Source organism: Chrysochloris asiatica, unplaced genomic scaffold (genome assembly GCF_000296735.1).
Source record: "Chrysochloris asiatica unplaced genomic scaffold, ChrAsi1.0 scaffold00009, whole genome shotgun sequence".
In the NCBI taxonomy this organism is placed as follows: Eukaryota; Metazoa; Chordata; class Mammalia; order Afrosoricida; family Chrysochloridae; genus Chrysochloris; species Chrysochloris asiatica.
In genome coordinates, this window is record NW_006408527.1 from 7309283 (window position 1) to 7321450 (window position 12168).

A 12168-nucleotide genomic window follows, 5' to 3' on the forward strand; every position below is an offset into this window, starting at 1 on the left:
AGCTTGAACCGCTGACCTTGCAGTTCAAATGGCTTTGAAGTCTGGCGCATTAGCCCACAGCACCACACATCTTATCAAGTGCTGGGGCGTACAGTGTTTGGCAGATGCTCTGTGACACAAGAACCAGGTGTAAGCTCCATGGTCTCTCTCAGCATGGGGAACACTGAATGGGATAACCTGTGAGTATGGCCCAGTGTGGAATCCTTAAAGAAGTTTATTCTTGCTTCTCAGAGTGGCTGACTTATCTCACTTAGGAATTTAATGATGTATTTCTAATAATCTATGAGCACCGGACTGCTAACCACAAGGTGAGTAGTTCAAACCCATCAGCTGCTCCTTGGAAACCCTATACAGTGTTGCTATGAGTCGAAGCCGATTCAATGGCACTTGACAACAATTGTATGTATATGCATTATTCCTCTCATATGATTTACTTAATATCTTCTTGCCTTGGTACCTAAATGCTCATAGGGAATACAAAGAACAGAACTGGCATATATAACTTTCTATTATACATAGTTAAACTTATGCAGAAAGTTCTCTGACATAAAATGCCCTTTTGTGCTCTGTACATTTAAAATAAAAACAAACTAGTACATGGAAAGGAATCTAACAACTGTTTCCAACCAAGCTCTGTGCTTTCATTTATTACTTCACTGCCAAAAGAAAAAGTGATTTTTTTTACTGTTAACCTTATAACATTCTGTGGACGAAAGAGGAAATAAAGTTGAAAATGAAGGTGTTGATTGTCCAAAGCAAACATAGTTATGAAAATTTAAAAAGTGGGCAAAACAGATGGCACGCTGCCTAAAAGATGGCGGCTCATTAGAAACACAGGTAAAAATTGCATCCCCCACCCACCAATTTATAAATGTGATTAAGGGCAAAAACAAAGTGTAGAGTTGCTTTTTTTAACCGAAATTGGGCAGGTCATTTGATAATGTTCTAGTGTGCAAGTCATTGCTGTTTCTGAAATTTTCTTCCTGTGATCCAGCTTTTGAAACAGCAATGTTATTGTTGTTAAGTACCATTGAGTCAGTTCCGACTCCTAGCGACCCTGGATACGGTTTCGGAAGAGCGGCTGGTGAGCTTGAACCACTGACTTTGAGGTTCAAAATGACTTTGCAGTCCAGCGAATTAACCAGCCGAATTTCAAGAGTGATGAGGCCTCGGCCACTTGTTTTTGACTCTTATTTAAAGTCAGGCTTTGGCTAAGTGCTTTCTGTGTAGACCACTCATTCCCACTGGAGTCGGTTGTTTTTCTTTCTTTCTTTTTTTTTGGATGGTGGCTGGGGGTGGGAAGAGGGATGGATGGGGAACTTAAGTGTTATGAACAGTCTAGGTGTTTCCCAGCCACAAGAATTCTGGTACTTAAACAGAACTGACTTTGAACTGTGGACCTTAATACTTTGGAGAGGTTCTGAAAATAGAAAGAAAGAAAAAAAGAAAAAGCCACGAAGGCGATTAGGTTTCATTAGGAAAGAAAAAATGTGATTAAATCTTCAGGATGCAGCTTCCAGTTTGAGCAATTGTCTAGGTCTGTCAGACAAGAGAGCCTAACAATGAAGAGCAACAGTTTTGGCTGAAAGGGGCTCTCAATTTGGACCAAAGCACTCTTCGTGTGGTGGAAGGGTTCGTAGTCATTTCTAGACCTTTCCAAGCGGCCCTTTCCAGGGACTGGGCTTGGCGAGGTCCCGGCCTAGCGGCCAGGCAGCCTCGAGGGCCTTGACCCGCGGACGACCGGGGTCGCGGGCAGCGGCAGCGAGGCGAGCGGGCCGGGAGGCAGCCGACGCGCCTTCATTAGAGGGCGCTCTGGGGGCGGCTCCGCCGCAGTCCCAGCTCCCGCCGCTTCCTTCCCGCCGCCCCTCCCGCCAACCCCGGCGAACGCAGCCGGGCCCCGGGGACCGAGTCTCAGCTCTGCTGGAGACGGAGCGCGGGACTCTAAGCAGCTGGAGCGTGGCCGAGCCCCGCCGCCGCCTCCTTCCGCCGGCCCACCCGCCGGCCATGCATTCTTCCGGCTCCTCCGGTTCTCGCAGCCCGGACTGGGGCCCGGCTAGACCGAGGTAATCCCGGGCTCGGAGAGTGCAGGCCCCGGGGCGGCGGCGTAGACGGGTCTGGGGAGGTGCGAGGAGGCGGGGAAGAGTGTCGTCGCGCGGCCCGGGGAGGAGGCGGCGGCGGCGGCCTGAGGGACGAGGGCGCGGTAGGCCCCGGGGAGGAGGCGGGGGCGTGGGGCATCCGCCCGCCTCCGTGAGACCCGCCCCGGTGACAGGTCCGGCCTGTGAGTCCCCGCTGTCCCTCTGTCCGCAGGCAGCCTCGAGGGGAGTAGGGCGCCTGCACGCCCGCTCGCGCCGCTTCGGCCGCCGCCGCCGCCGCGTCCATGACCGCGACCTCCCGGCCGGGGATACCCGCCGCCGCCGCCACCGCGCACCACCGCGCCCCGGGCCGCTGGTTCCAGGTCCCGGTTGCCCCGGCGCTCCACCGCCGCCCGCCGAGGTGAGTCGGACGCGCGGGCCAAGCCTGCCGCCCTGACCCCTTCCAGATCCGCGTAAACCCCTGCGGGCTTCAGCCGCCCCCTTAGCTTAGCGCTCTGCTCTGCTCTCCCTTGCATCTTTCATCATCCCTCGCTTCTTGGTTCTCTGGTCGGAGATCGTAGAATGTACATCCCTGGCCCCTTTCCCTTTGCCTCCTGGCTTTCACTCCCCTCCCCCTACTCTTGTCCTACCTCTTTTCGCCCTACTAACCCCTACTTTTCCCTTTCACTTTTATGTTATTCCATTTCTAGGCCCCTTTCCTTTAAAAAATTTTTTTTTCCTAAAAAAGGAAACGAAAACCCCTTTGCTCCAAATGGGGGAAAAATCAGCATTAACTCTTTCTGCTAATGTGAGAGACCTTGATAGGAAATGAATCAATGTGCAGGAATGGGGGTGGTGAGGATCAGAGATCCATGCTTCAGTCAGCTCTCATGTCGTCAGTTGAAGATACTGAGGGTGCCCGTAGTCAATGGGTCTATTTTTCTTCTTTTAAGTCTACACAGACGACGACTGCAGTGAGACACTGTGCAGGGCCGGGCACCAATTAGTTAGTGGGAATTGAATTATCATTTGCTAAATATATTATGACATACCCTGTGCCTCGGTGAACAGCTCCCTTGACCTTGTGCGGCTCCTCCTCCCTCCCTCCCTCTCCGTCCGCCTCTGGAATTTCTCAGAGAGATCCCTGAGACACTACACCAGCAAGGCTCAGACCCTCATGCTTTCTTTTATTTTTATGCAAGTGATTATTTATATATGCTTGATCCGTTTTCCATTTTAAATGAATTTTCCTTTCACTCCAGAAAGACAGGACGAACTCCAATGTGAGAATGGCTGTGACTTTGGAAGAAGCGCCTTGGCTGGGCTGGATCCTGCTGAAAGCTCTAATGAGATTTGCCCTCATGGTCGCCAACAACGTGTGTGCTCTTCCATCCTATGTCTTCTATGTCATTATACTTCAGCCTCTCCGAGTGCTGGACAGTAAGCTGTTCTGGCATATTGAAGGAATCATGTATAAATGGCTTATAGGAATTGTGGCTTCTTGGGGATGGTATGCTGGATATACAGGTAAAAACAAGAGCACTTTTGTTTAATGTATATTAAAAATATGTTTTTAATGTTATGCTTAACTCAGGAGCCATGATTACATAGATTGTCCGTTTGCATTGAAGATGCTTTAAGCATTAGTTATGGAAAATAGAAATAGAAAATGATTCTACTGAGTTATTCTTCATATTAATTTATTCATGATATTTTCTAAAGTGTGATTTCATAATTATATATTGGTAAATTCTACAAGTAATATATTTTGAACGCGATTGGCATTTGTTTATTAAAACTGAACTGCAAAGTCTTCTTAGAGAAATTGAAATGAATTATATAGGACTTAAGGACTTAGAAAAATGAAGAGATAAAATGTTTAGTCCATAAAACTTAGGAATTTGAAAAAGCAGTTGAGCCATATTTGTGCTAAGATAGTTTAATAAGTTTTTTTCATTTAATAGAGTGTTGTACTGTGTTAATGACATTATAAATCAAGCAAAAAATGGCCTTTTCTATTATATATGTTTCTTTTGTTTACTGAGATCTAGATTTTATCTCATCAATCTCGCTTAGGATATGAAACATTAAAAATTTAAGTTCATCTAAATGAAGCTAATTTGTCTTTGGAGTAAGTTTTTATTTTTGCTTTTAATTTGGATTTTGGAAAACAGGGGTAATGTTTTGAAGTGGATTTTCATAGAACTAATTGATAAGTAGTGTTTATTTTCTGTTTATAAACATGTGCTCTGAGAATTTCTACCTTTTCTGTGAAAATTCTACATTCTATATTGCATTACTTGACAGCCCCCTCAACCCTTCCCCCACACATCCCCCTGTAATTAAGATAATGAAAAAAAAATTCAGGATTCTAAACTTACCTTAGATATGAAAGACTTAATCAAAGAATTTTCTAACTGGTGGGCTCATCAGAGTTCATGCTGCAGATGCTGCGGTAAGTAGGATCTGTAGTTCCTGGCTTGGAAAAGTGAGGAGGATACTTTCTGAGTTAAAGAGCAGTGTAGTTCCCCAATCAAGATCCTCCCTGTTTCCTGCTCAGGCTGTATCTGCAAGTCTTATCCATACTCAGGAGAAAAGGACTGAAGGACTGACAGCTAGCTGTGCTCGTGGAGTCTGACAGACTCTTGCTATCTCAGAGTGTTCGCAGTTGTTCCAGATGAAGCCTTTTCTCCTTCCAGCAATGTCTTTCCATACTCCACAAGAGCAGAAGGCCCTGGGGTAGTGCATGCATGCTTCCTTGTCATGTATCTTGTCAGCATCCCAGTGCTCACCAGGTACAGGACGCAAGTTTCTCATTCTTTTGCAGTGGAGGGAAAAATGAAGTGCTGAGTTCTCTGTCTTTGAATTCTTAATCTGCTGGCTTAGACACTATACAGGGTTTCCAAGGCTGTAAATCTTTAAGAGAGCAGAAAGCCTCATCTTTCTTCTGAGGAACAGCTGGTGGGTTTGAACTGCTGACTATGTGGCTGGCAGTTGAGTGCTTATCCTGCAGCACTACCAGAACTCTTTTTTTTAAAGAATTGCTTTGCTCAGTATATTTTGAGCTTCCCCAGGTGTGTATGTATGTATATATATCTTGAGAGAGAAAGAGCATGTGTGTGTACGTATGTGTGTGTCCTGGTGTGGTACTGTGGGTCAGTGAACTGGACTGCAAAGTTGGTTTGATCTGCAAAGTCGGTGGTTCAAGCTCACCAGCTGTTCCTCAGAAACCCTATACAGGTTCACTATGGGTCAAAACTGACATGATGGCTCTTAACAGCAGTAACAACATATATATATATGTGTGTGTGTGTTTACAGGTGTGGGTTGGTAGTATAAACATAGGACTGATAACTGCATGGTTAGTCAGCAGTTCAAACCCAGTAGCTGTTCTTTGGAAACCCTATATAGGGTCACTGAGTCAGAATCTACACAGTGGCACTTAACAACAACGTATGTGCTGTCGAGTTGGATCCAACTCATTGCGACCTGTACAGGGTTTTGTAGGAGCAGCTAGTGAGTTTGAATTGCCAACCTTATGGTTCAAACTGACCTTATGGTTTAGTGCTTATCCTACAGCACCACACTAGGACTGTATATATATACACACACACATATGTATGCTTTAGGAATTCATTCTACTTAAAAACAATAAAGTATGAGATGTTTGTGCTTGTGTGTGGTATGGTCATATGTAAGGGTTAGCATGATGGGAAGTTGAAAAAATTAATTCAGCATTGACCTTGACATTATAAGTTCAGTGGTGCTGCTTGAGGCTAAGGTTAGCTTTCCTCTGGTCACAGCATGGCTGCAGTGCATTTTTAAGCATATTTTCTTGGGATGTCACTTCCTTACTGACTATAGAACTGTGCAGTTTCTTTTGCCACCTGCTTGAAAGTGGTCTTGGCATGATCTGTATATTTTACTCTTTTTGAAGCATCTGCTTTTCTTCTGCATTTTGACAGCTTGATCAGTTTGTCACATTTAAGTATCGCCTAGGAGTCCTGGTGTGGCACTGTAGGTTAATGCACCAGACTGTAAAGCCGTTTGAACTGCGAGGTCAGTGGTTCAAGCTCACCAGCTGCTCCTCGGAAACCCTGTACAGGGTCGCTATGGGTCAGAACTGACTCGACGGCACTTAACAGCAACAACAATCCTCATTAGGCGATGCTTAAGGAGCTCTGGTAGCATAGTGGTTATGAATTAGGCTGCTATTCAAAGTTGGCAGTTCCACGGGAGAAAGATGAAGCTTTCTGCTCCCGTAAAGATTTACAACCGCAGAAACCCTGTACAGGGTCACTATGAGTCAGAACCGACTCTACTGTACTTAACAACAACAACAACAATCCTCATTTATCGAATATCTTGCCCAGCATTTTACATTTACGATAGTAAAGAAAGTTCTTTTGACTTCTTTGCTAGTTTGTGCATTAAAGACACATGTCTGGCAGTAATGAACGCCAAGGTCCCTGAAAGGTTTCTGACCAGCCCATGCTGTCTGCACATAGGAAGGAAGTTTGTATTGCATAGTATTTCACAGTCCAAGAGAGAAGAGGCAGAAGTGGAGCAGCCAGAGTGTCGGGCTGAGCGAACAGGGTTGGAGTAGGGCTGGTGGGGACAGGACATTGCCCAGGAGGTCCTAGGTGTCCGTAGGGGGCTGAGGCTGGGACAGTAGCTGCTGGTGTCCTGTCAGGACTAGGGATGAAGTGAGACCCTAGGAGGGTCTGACTCCAGCTTCTTAGTACCAAGGGGCAGACCCCTGAGTCAGGACACTTGGGTGTCCAGGGCTGCAGACTTCAGATCAGTTGACCAGCACCTGTGTAGCCCTTTCTGCTTTCTCAGCGCCCGCTCCTAGGCAGGCTTAGGTGTGGGTGGGCAGACTACCTATGTGGGGATGGGGTCAATGGGTCAGTGAAAGCTTCAGTTTAAGGGTAAGGGCAGAGGCTGGGCCTTGGAGGAAGCTCTGGAGGGCAGTAGTGGCAAGGCCACTGGCAAAATCTAGACAGTGCTTAATTAGACAAGGAGTTCATGGGGGGGACCCAGCAGGTCGTGCCAGTCTGACCCGCAGACCCTCCCACCTGTGGATAGGGGGCCCATTGCTCTTGACAAAATCACCAAGGGCGTTTTGTGGTTGTTGAGGGGATGAGTTGGTGCCACCATCCTGAGGATACAGTGAGAGTAGGAGAGAGAGAGGATTTGGAGATGGCGCTTGAACCACGGTGACTCTGGAAGATCAGGTGGCCCTTTCCTGCTGGGGCTGTGGGGACTGGGCTCTCCTGAGGTGAGGTGGGGGAGGAGGAGGCAAGGTCAAGTGAGCAGGTGATTTTCTAATATGATCTGGTCTTTGGAAGCTAACCATGTTGGTAAGTGAGGAGTGGTTGTTTTATTTTTTAGTGCATATGCTTTAAATGGTTTTCCCATAGATAGAATATGTGATTCTAGAATGTTTGGTCTTAGTGTGATTTTAACAGAACACAGTCAAAGAGGTTAAACAAATGTAGGAATAGATTTTGTTGACAGCCACAGCTGTGTTTAAAGAAGAAAACATAATTAGGTCAGTGAGTTGTTGTTAAGTGTCGTTGAATCAGTTCTGACTCATAGTGACCCTGAAGAAGGTTTCCGAGGAGCAGCTAGTGAATTTGAACTGCTGACTCTGTGGTTCACAGTCCAGTGCTGATCTTGTAGCACCACATCAGATGTCTGGATCAATGAGTAGATGTACCCATAAAGAATCTAGGTGTTGTATTAGCTTTTTATGCATATTTTCTCTCTTCCCTTTGTGTGAAAAGGAAGATGGGCCAGTTTTGTTTTGGTTCTTCCCTTTTTCCTTGGTTAAGTTTCACAGGTGAAAAATAGAATGTTGTCAAAGGAATTCTCAGTATACCTGATTTGTTCAGGTTTAAGTAAAAATCGCCTAAACTTTGTTGAAAAACCACTTCTGACGTGCCATTATTTGTCTTAGATATTAATTAGTTAGCTAAATATTAAGTATTAGTATTGTTATTGTTAAGTGCCGTTGAATTAGTTCTGACTCATGGCAACCCTGTATAGGGTTTCCGAGAAGCAGCTGGTAAATTTGAACCACCAACCTTGTGGTTCAAACTGACCTTGTGGTCCAGTGATTATCCTATAGTGCCACACCAGACTCCAAATATTGGTATGGTGGTAGTGATTATGTGCCGTGGAGTCAGTTCCAACTCACAGCAACCCAGTAATGGGGTTTCCAAAGCTATAAATCTTTATGGGAGCAGAAAGCTTCATTTTTCTCCTGCAGATCTGCTAGTAGTCTGGAACTGCTGACCTTGAGATTATCAGCCCAATTCGTAACCACTGCGTTACCGGAGCTCTTAGTATAGAAGGTCAGTTTTTCAAAATGTGACAATAAAGTCAGTTACTCAGCTTTGCTACTCAGGACTTAAGTTGATTATTTAACCTACACAGTCACATGTAGCTGGTTAAATTTAAATTAATTAAGATGAGGTAGAATGAAAAATTCAGTTCTTCATTGACACCAGCCACATTGAAAGTGCTCAGTAGCCACATGTGGCTAGTGGCTACTGTATTTGGACAACTTAGACATAGAACATTTCCATCGTAATAGAAAACTATTGGATAGAGCCAATAAATATTAAGAATGGCTTTCTCCTGGGGGGGGGGGAGGGAGTAGTTTAGTTTTACACAAAGAACATCTTTCTCTAGTTCCAGATTTTTTGTTTTGGAGGAGGACATAAAAAGATTTATTAAAGCTTTATAAATTTGTCATTTGAGGCAAACTTCTCACAAATAAGTTCTTTACAGAATTGAGACTAGTCATGCAACTCAAACTCTCATAAGCTTTCTGGATGAATGGTGAGGCTAGCGAGCCATCAACTTGGTTTAACGGCCTTGTGTTTGGTTTGCATTCTTAGAACACAGAAAATGAAAAAGGAATTCTCTGGTCTTTCTGCCTGTTTCTGATTTTACATCTTGCTAGGGAACATGCTTCTTCAAAGAACTCTGAGGACTTTGTCCCCACCTGTGGTGCTGTAGGATAAACACTGAACTACTGACCGTGAGGTCTGCTGTCTAAACCCATCAGCCGCTCCTTGGAAACCCTACACAGGGTTGGTATGAGTCTGAACGACTCACAGCACGTCACAATAGCAGCAAGGTTGATGTTAATTAGGTATTAATGTTGTTATGTGCCGTGGAGTCGGTTCTGACTCATAGCGACCCTGTACAGGGTTTTCGAGGCTGTAAATCTTTACGGGAGCAGAAAGCCTCATCTTTCTCCCATGGAACAGCTGGTAGTTTCAAACTGCTGTCCTTGCGGTTTGCAACCCGGTTGGTAAGCCCTACGTTACCAGAGCTCCTAGGTATTGATGATAGTACTATCATATTGTGGGAAGTGCTGTATAAATATCTCATGTTAATGAAAAGTTTTATTTTCCTTTGCTCTATCTAATATTTTGAGGTCAAACCCAAAGATACTAGCTTCATTAATGACTTATTTCTGCATGTTTTATTTAAGTCTTGGGATAATTCAGTTTCCACCCCAAATTAAGTGAAGACTTACAAATTTTGCAGTTTTTTGTGTTTTTATTTTTTTAAAGTAAAATGTATGTACTTATTGTTTTCATTTATTTTAATTGGTTGTTTTCCATTCAGACACATTTAATTAAAATCTCTGTATTGTTGTTGTTAAGTGTTGATGAGTCAGTTCTGACCCATAGAGACCATAGAGATCCGAGGAGTGATTGATGAGCTTGAACTGCTGACTTTGTAATTCAAACTGACTTTGAAATCCAGTGAAGTAACCCACAGCACCACACCAGGACTCCAAAATCTCTGTATACAAAATAGATATAAAATACCCATTATATGTGGAAGCTCCAGAATTTCTGTATAGGATGAAGGTGTTATGGACCACACTCAGCTTAGAAGCAGCCTTGGGGATGAAGGGACTTAGCACCAGCCTCTTTTGCTTAGTAATCCTGTATTCCTTATATTAGGTATTTACTTGGGGTTTAGCTTCCTTCTACTCCCCAAATAACAGCTGCCATAATTGTACCTAACTCAGTGCTGCTGCGTTGATTCCAACTTATAGGAGAGTGCAGAACTACCTTTTAGAGTTTACGAGACTGTAAGTCGTTACAGTAACAAATAGCGTCATTTTACTCCTATAGAGCAGCTGGTGGGCTTGAACCACTGACATTGTGGTTAGGAGTTCAATACTTAACCCACTGTGGGACCAGGACTCTCTTGACTGTGCCATAGTCTGTGGCTACTTTTTATTATTTGATAGTCTCTGTCTTTTTGGGTAGGATACAAGTTCAATGCGGGAGAAAGATTAATTATTAATCTCCATTTACTTTTTTATATGATTAATTAGGAATTAGACCTGACCCTTGAAATTCTGGAGAAAGTTTTAAAAATATGTTTTCTACAGCATTGTTTTTCAATCACTGAATCAATGCAATGTGTTAAGATAAACCTTTTTTAAAGGTGAGAATGGAATTAAAAAGATCAGAAACGTGTACTAGGTGGTATGCAGAGCACATTTTTTGCTATGAACACTGACAACACCATCTGAAAGACATTGTTCTAGTGGAAAGAGTACTCTGGGTACCAGCCACCTTGATCTTGCTTTAACCTTAACATCTCTGCTCACTAATGGGAGCCGAGATCCTTAACCGCTCAGTGTGCACCATGAGTGTGCACCAGGCCAAGAGCGCTTTAATGACCAGGATGTGGTTTTCTTAAAGTACAGCTTGTTGGCCTGATGCTTGCAGAGTGGATAAGTGTCTAAGTATTTCTTGAATTACCCTCTCATTCTTGCCAATTCTTAGCTGAGGTGCCTTAGCTGCCTACTTTCATGTAAAGTCTGATATCAAGGTCATTGCAATCCACACAATACAAACCCTGCATTTCTCATTTATGTACTCATATGTTTCCTACAACATTTACTTATATTCTTTCTATTTTATTTTCTTATTTGATCTACACACTTTCATTGAACTTCTGAAGGTGCTATGGTAAACAAGACATATCACCTATTTTAAAGAATGCTCAGCAATATTTTTGAGGAGACTAATGATGAGAATATATTGACATAATGCTATAATAGAGGTGCATCATGGGTTAAAAAGGGAGGGGCTCCTGATCTAGCATCAGTGATAGATGGTGGCAGTGAGGGACTAGGGAACATAGAAAAACTTAATAAAACCAAACCCGTTGCCTTCAGGTCAATTCTGACTTATGGTGACCCTTTGTGTTATTGAACAGAGTTCCATAGGGTTTTCTTGGCTGTAATCTCTCTATCCCTTTGTGCTGCTAGGTGGATTCGGACCACCAACTTTGGGTTAGTAGTCCTAACCAAATGGTGATAATATTTGTTGTTGTTGTTTTTGAGTGCCGTTGAGTAGGTTCCTTCTCACAGTGACCCTGTGTAGGGTTTCAGAAGAATGTCTGGTGGGTTTGAATCATTGACCTTGTGGTTAGTAGTCCAGTACTTATCCTATAGCGCCACATCAGGACTCTGGTGATAATATTGTTGTTGTTGTTGTTAAGTGCCGTCGAGTCGGTTCCGACCCATAGCGACCCTGTACAGGGTTTCCGAGGGTGTAAATCTTTACGGGAGTAGAAAGCCTCATCTTTCTCCCGCGGAGCAGCTGGTAGTTTCGAACCGCTGACCTTACGGTTCGCAGCCCGATTCATAACCACTATGCTATATTAGCTAACAATTTTAGAATTATAAACAAAGCTCTGTTCAAAATGCTTCATTCATTTTCTTATCACAGCAATCTTATAAGGTTGTTGTTATTGTTGTTGTTAGGTGCCATTGAGTCATTTCTGACTTATGGTGACCCTGTGTACAATAGAACATCCTGAGCCATCGTCAATGTGTTTGAACCCATTATTGCAGCCACTGTATCTGTCAATCTCATTTAAGGTCTTCCTCTTTTTCACTGGCCCTCACTTTACCAAGCATTATGTTTTTCTCAAGGAACTAGTCTCTGCTGATAACATGTCCAAAACACATAAGATGAGGTTTCACCATCCTTACTTCTAATAAACATTCTAACTGTGCTTTGGTCCAAGACAGATTTATTAATTC

At 43.8% G+C, this 12168-nt stretch overlaps 1 protein-coding gene across 1 annotated transcript in view; it reads left to right on the plus strand.

Moving 5' to 3' along the window:
* Nucleotides 1-2377: 2377 nt before the first annotated feature.
* Nucleotides 2378-12168, plus strand: part of LPGAT1 (lysophosphatidylglycerol acyltransferase 1) — a 116559-nt gene continuing 106768 nt past the window's right edge. Inside the window, 3 exon segments of the mRNA XM_006878389.1 lie at nucleotides 2378-2422; nucleotides 2425-2493; nucleotides 3335-3599. Coding sequence (XP_006878451.1) covers nucleotides 2378-2422; nucleotides 2425-2493; nucleotides 3335-3599 — 379 coding nt within the window.